The following is a 6,382-nucleotide window of genomic DNA, read 5'->3' as shown; positions in this document are numbered from 1 at the left end:
AGGACACAATCAAATGGAAGAACGTTCCATGCTCATGGACAGGAAGAATCAATATCGTGAAAATGACCATACTGCCCAAGGTAATTTATAGATTCTGTGTCATCCCCGTCAAGTTACCAATGACTTTCTTCAAAGAATTTGAAAAAACTACTTTAAAGTTCATATGGAACCAAAAAAGAGCCCGCATTGCCAAAACAATCCTAAGTCAAAAGAACAAAGCTGGAGGCATCATGCTACCTGACTTCAAACTATACTACAAGGCTACAGTAACCAAGACAGCATGGTACTGGTACCAAAACAGAGATATAGACCAATGAATAGAATAGAGCCCTTGAAAATGATAGCACATCTCTATAACCATCTGATCTTTGACAAATCTGACAAAAACGAGAAATGGGGAAAGGATTCCCTATTTAATAAATGGTGCTGGGAAAACTGGCTAGCCACATGTAGAAAGCTGAAACTGGATCCCTTCCTAACACCTTATACAAAAAATAATTCAAGATGGATTAAAGACTTAAATGCTAGACCTAAAACCATAAAAACCCTAGAAGAAAATCTAGGCAATACCATTCAGGACATAGGCATGGGCAAAGACTTCATGACTAAAACACCAAAAGCAATTGCAACAAAAGCCAAAATAGACAAATGGGATCTGATTCAATTAAAGAGCTTCTGCATGACAAAAGAAACTACCATCAGAGTGAACAGGCAACCTACAGAATGGGAGAAAATTTTTACAATCTACCCATCTGACAAAGGGCTAATATCCAGACTCTACAAAGAACTTACACAAATTTACAAGAAAAAATCAAACAACCCCATCAAAAAGTTGTCAAAGGATATGAACAGACATTTCTCAAAAGAAGACATTTATGCAGCCAACAGATACATGAAAAATGCTCATCATCACTGGCCATCAGAGAAATGCAAATCAAAACCACAGTGAGATACCATCTCACACCAGTTAGAATGGTGATCATTAAAAAGTCAGGAAACAACAGGTTCTGGAGAGGATGTGGAGAAATAGGAACACTTTTACACTGTTGGTGGGAGTGTAAACTTGTTCAACCATTGTGGAAGACAGTGGGGGATTCCTCAAGGATCTAGAACTAGAAATACTATTTGACCCAGTGATCCCATTACTGGGTATATACCCAAAGGATTATAAATCATAAAATACTATAAAGACACATGCACATCTATGTTTATTGGCACTATTCACAATAGCAAAGCTTGGAACCAATCCAAATGTCCAACAATGATAGGCTGGATTAAGAAAATCTGGCACATATACACCATGGAATACTATGCAGCCATAAAAAAGAATGAGTTCATGGTCCTTTGTAGGGACATGGATGAAGCTGGAAACCATCATTCTGAGCATACTACTGCAAGGACAGAAAACCAAACACTGCATGTTCTCACTCATAGGTGGGAATTGAACAATGAGAAAACTTGGACACAGGGTGGGGAACATCACACACTGGGACCTGTCGTGGGGTTGGGGGAGGGGGAAGGGATAGCATCAGGAGGAATATCTAATGTAAATGACGAGTTGATGGGTGCAGCACACCAACATGGCACATGTATACATATGTAACAAACCTGCACGTTGTGCACATGTACCCTAGAACTGAAGTATAACAACGACAAAAAATAAAGCCTTTTATGCCCCCCAAAAAAGTTTTGAAAATAAAATTTAGTCTTGCCTTTCTTTAATCATTTTAAAGACCTTATTTCTAGTTGATGTTCCTATTTATTTGAAAGAACTTTGCAAATAAACTCTAAATAACTGGTAAAGGAGATGAGTAAATTACATTTCAGGATTTCAAACACTTTCATTTCAAATTCTTCACTGAATTGCCCGTTTTATTTATATGTACTTATCTAATCTCGGGGTAGAAAAGTTCTTTCTTTTTTGTTTTGTTTCATTTTTGAAATTGAGTCTCGCTGTGTCACCCAGGCTGGAGTGCAGTGGCGCTATCTCGGCTCACTGCAAGCTCCTCCTCTGGGCTTCACGCCATTCCCCTGCCTGAGAGTCCCGAGTAGCTGGGACTATAGGCGCCCGCCACCACACCCGGCTAATTGTTTGTATTTTTAATAGAAATGTGGTTTCACCGTGTTAGCCAGGGTGGTCTCAATCTCCTGACCTCCTGATCCGCCTGCCTCAGCCTCCCAAAGTGCTGGGATTACAGGTGTGAGCCATCGCGCCCGACCGAAAAGTTCTTTCTAAAGATGTGTACAAAGGCAAAATCTCTGCAAGAAAAAAGAGAAAAATAGCAAAATTGGGTGGTAAATATTAAACTGGAGAAAGTTTATGTACCAAATATCACAAATAGCTAATGTCCTCATTATATAAGGAGACTCTCTTTATATACTATAAATACAAATTATAATATAATTATGAAAGACCAATACATTTGTTAAAAGATTTTTGATACCCAACTAAAAACAGGAAAATAGTATTTTATTAGCTATTGCATGTAAAAATGAAATGGAATGGTCATCCCATGCATGGTAGTGCCTGTGAAGAAGGGGATATCCCAGTCTCCTGAGTCCAGTTGTGAAAAATATCTATGGGGGACACTTAGGCATACTTCAAAGCATCTATATCTTTTCCCCTAGTAATTCTCCTTCTAGAAATATGTACTAGAAAATAATTTTAAACTGGACAAAGATATACACATAAGATATTCATTACAACTTTATTTCTAATAGCAAACATATAAATGAGTTGATGATATAATAATTATAGGTTTATTAAATATATTTTGATATAAGGAAATATGCCATCACTTAAAAATAGTTAATGCTACAAGAAAAATGTTAATATTATTTATGATATTCAACTGTTTGGTATAATATTATATTTTCTACAGCTTAGTGCAGATTGCATTTTTGTTTAAAAGAAAATATGACTAAGCATAGAAAAAATACCACACACACACACACACATACACCCCAAAATGTTAATAGTTGTCTGCTGTGGGGTGATACCATGAATGACTTTTAAAAAACATTTTCTCTGTGCATTTCTGTATTCTTATATTTCTTTTAAAGTTTACATGTATTACTTTATTTTGAAAACTTTTACTTTAAAATGAAAATAACTTTCTTCTTGTTTTATCTATTTCTTCTGTTTGTTAACATGAAGTGTTTTTGCATTTCTTCAAGGTTGTATTTTCACTCTTCAAGTTCGCACTGAGAAGGATGGCCATTTCAGAGGACTAGGAAATCCCGAGGGCCACCCAAATGCTGGACGCAGTGTTGGCCAGTGTCATGCTTCTCCCTGCAGTTTAATGAAATGTGACAACGGTGGGACATGCATAGAGAGTGGAACTAGTGTTTAGTAAGTATAACATTATTAGGAATGAAAGTAGCAGGTTGTGCTCTAAATGGTACTCCACTCTAACTGGCAATCCACTTGTACAAACTAGGAACACAAACAGATGCATGTATTTAAAATGTTCTTATGTAGACTTGTTACATGATGGGAGGACAGGTGAAAGCAACTACAAATAGGATCAGCACAGCATTTATGCCATCTTAGTTCTGTTAAACAATGACAATGAATCACTACATCTCATTCCAGACACCATGAAAAATATCTCTTAAATCCATACTATTGAGAGAGTAGACAGAAATGTTAACCACACAAAGGCTTACACACTAGGATTTGCTTTCATGTGTAGGTTTGAGCCCCTTTATAAAGGGCAATAGTAAAGCTACACAATTTGACTTCTGAACTACTTTAGTATGAAACCAACATGGACCCATTGAGTGAGGAGGAAAAAAGAAAGGAGAATGTTTTTATATTAATTACTCCTTTTGCTGAGCATCTCATCTATGCAAAAGTAGTATATGAGGGGTTCTGGGAATATGCTAAAGAAAGTGGAAGTAAGCACTCTGTCATTCAATTTCTTACACTCTAGCTACTCATAAATTTCTTATGTCTCATACACGTATAAGACAGCTAAAGAGAGATTTGTCAAAATGCTCCCCACAGGACGCATGAGAAGACTTAATGCACTTCACCAGGAACACTGGCTCCCTGCAAAGCAGCTGGGAAAGTGGAGTGTCAGAGTTTCTCCTGAAGGACAGAGTCTATCTACCATGAAGAAAGTGTAGTTTTAAAAGACATGAGTGAATCTCTTATTCACTCTAAACAAATTCCTTCCACCTCCTCGCTAGAAAATGATGAAAAGCAAAGCTCAAATGACTGATAGTCACAGTAAAATTTTTGGAGAAAAAAAAATGTATAGTTTGACTCAGCCCATGGAATTACTGAGGACAAAATCTAAGGCTTGGGATGCCACCATCACAGAGCAATAATTTTTGGCATTAGCTTTACCACTATAATTTTATCATTACTTCTCTACAATTTTTAATGAAACCTTTAGCTTGCTTTACAAAGTATGCACTCTAATTTGCTCTACAGCTAAATTTAATTAGGAGTACACGTTTACTTCACTTTACCTAAAGAGTTGTAGTCATTCTTCAGATGTTACTACTAAGTATTTTTGTTATTTTTTGACGTGATAATAAACAGGGATCTAGAAAGTAGCAGTAGGAAAGCATATGAAGTTGAAGGTGAAGGTGGGAAATCCATCCCCACCCTATGTTATTCCATGTGGACCAAACAGCCTAACAGTTTGAACCTAAGAACCATATATATTTATCTTGGAATATATAGTACCAAGTATAGATAGGTACTTAGAACCATTTGCAGATTATTTTGATTAATATAGAAATTTTACTGAGTTCTGATATTAAACATAATACCTTACAATTGCACAGGACTTTGTGGGTAACAAAGCATTTTTTATATATTATTTCCATTGGTCCTCACCAAAACCCTCTAAATTACTCAAGGCCAGTATCCTAATTCCAATTTTATACAGGGAAAATAAGCCCCAGAGACTGTGAGTAATTCGAGAGGATGTATGCACACCCTGTGAGTAGTACAGCAGGACTCAAAATCAGATCTTCCATTTCCTGGGTCAAGATTCTCTACAGAATCTAAATAGCAAGAAATGAACTTAAAAGCAGCGAATAATTTTAATGAGGTAACAAAAGTGTTAAGTAGCTATTTACTGATTGTAACCTGTTCACCTTAATTTTTTAAAATGACATTGAAATTATCTTCAATTGGTACTTTGTATTTTCTCCAAATTGAAAATACCTTTCTTCATAACACATATCCTGGGGATTTCATAGATTGCCGTGTGGGTGGAAAGCAGTATCTCAAACACGAGGGCCTAAATTTGAATAATAAATAGACTTAAGCGATAATGTACAGGGGGAATGATACATCTGACAAATTTCCTTACAGGATTCTAAAAATTTTTCTTATCAAAATTGTGACCAGTTTTGGGATCCTCTTATTGACCTAATTACAAAATAATTACTAACTATAAAGATTTACTGCAGAGCCAGAAGTAGTTCTTGTGACCATCATTTAATAACATTAAATTTACAGAACCCCAAACTTAAAACAGGTGAATTTTATGGTAAGTAAATTATACCTCAATAAACTGTTCAAAAATATTAAGTCTCCCATTCATAGACATTCAGATCCAGTGGCAGCAGCAGTTTAAAGAATTTTATTCCTTTTGACAGTTTTAAACAATTCTTTTCTAATCTCAGTATAAGAATACCTCCTTTAAAGAAAGAAAATATTGTGCTTTGTAATATACTTTTCAAAAGTGTTTAAGAAGTTTATTTCTGTCCTTATCCTAGTTACAGATTCTTAATTTTATATGACTCTACACTTTATTTTCAACTGAAGCAGGGTAATATTAAATTGAATTTCTAGGTAACCTTATAGACAGCTTAAAGCTAAAGTTTAATCTTTTCCTGAAAAATAACTAACACACCTTATGAAATATTTCTTAAATGCTCAAGAGGCAAGTACCAACACAGAAGCACCAATTTTATGGTGCTTAGAATCAATTGTAAAAGCAAAACCTCAAAGCTGATCAAAGTGTCTTAACAATGAACAGTTTAATGTTATAAATTTAAAACAACTCAAAATGCTCCCGTTAGCTCCCTTCCTCTTAGCTGGCATAGGAGGCATTGTTTGGGTACATAAGGGAAAGTCTTATTCCAAGTAAAGAGTGAGGTGGGGTCCGATAAGGTTTCCAGTATGTTCAGGGCCCTGGTAAAGTGATGAAAACCCTTCTCTCCTGCTCCGAGTTCATCATCACACACAGATCCATCTGTGTTCTAATGGAATTTCTCAAATGTGAGTATCATAAGGCAGAGTTCATTTCAGGCCTTTATGCTCCTGGGATGAGTTCTGGTACAACAAATAAATGGAAAACTATTTCTGTTCTTAGTAGCCAAGGATAAAAAAGAAAAAAGGTTACATCAAAACGAA

General features: G+C 35.8%; 1 protein-coding gene across 1 annotated transcript in view; it reads left to right on the top strand.

The window, feature by feature from the left end:
• Nucleotides 1-6,382, top strand: part of LOC108526480 (protein eyes shut homolog) — a 123,776-nt gene that overhangs the window by 102,717 nt on the left and 14,677 nt on the right. The window contains exon 6 of the mRNA XM_017867281.1: nucleotides 3,178-3,352. Within this exon, the coding sequence (XP_017722770.1) occupies nucleotides 3,178-3,352 (175 nt within the window). The remainder of the gene's footprint in view (nucleotides 1-3,177; nucleotides 3,353-6,382) is intronic.

This window comes from Rhinopithecus bieti, unplaced genomic scaffold (assembly GCF_001698545.2).
Source record: "Rhinopithecus bieti isolate Rb0 unplaced genomic scaffold, ASM169854v2 scaffold_53, whole genome shotgun sequence".
In the NCBI taxonomy this organism is placed as follows: Eukaryota; Metazoa; Chordata; class Mammalia; order Primates; family Cercopithecidae; genus Rhinopithecus; species Rhinopithecus bieti.
The sequence above is the reverse complement of the archived record's forward strand: the minus strand, read 5'-3'. Positions and strand labels throughout refer to the sequence as shown.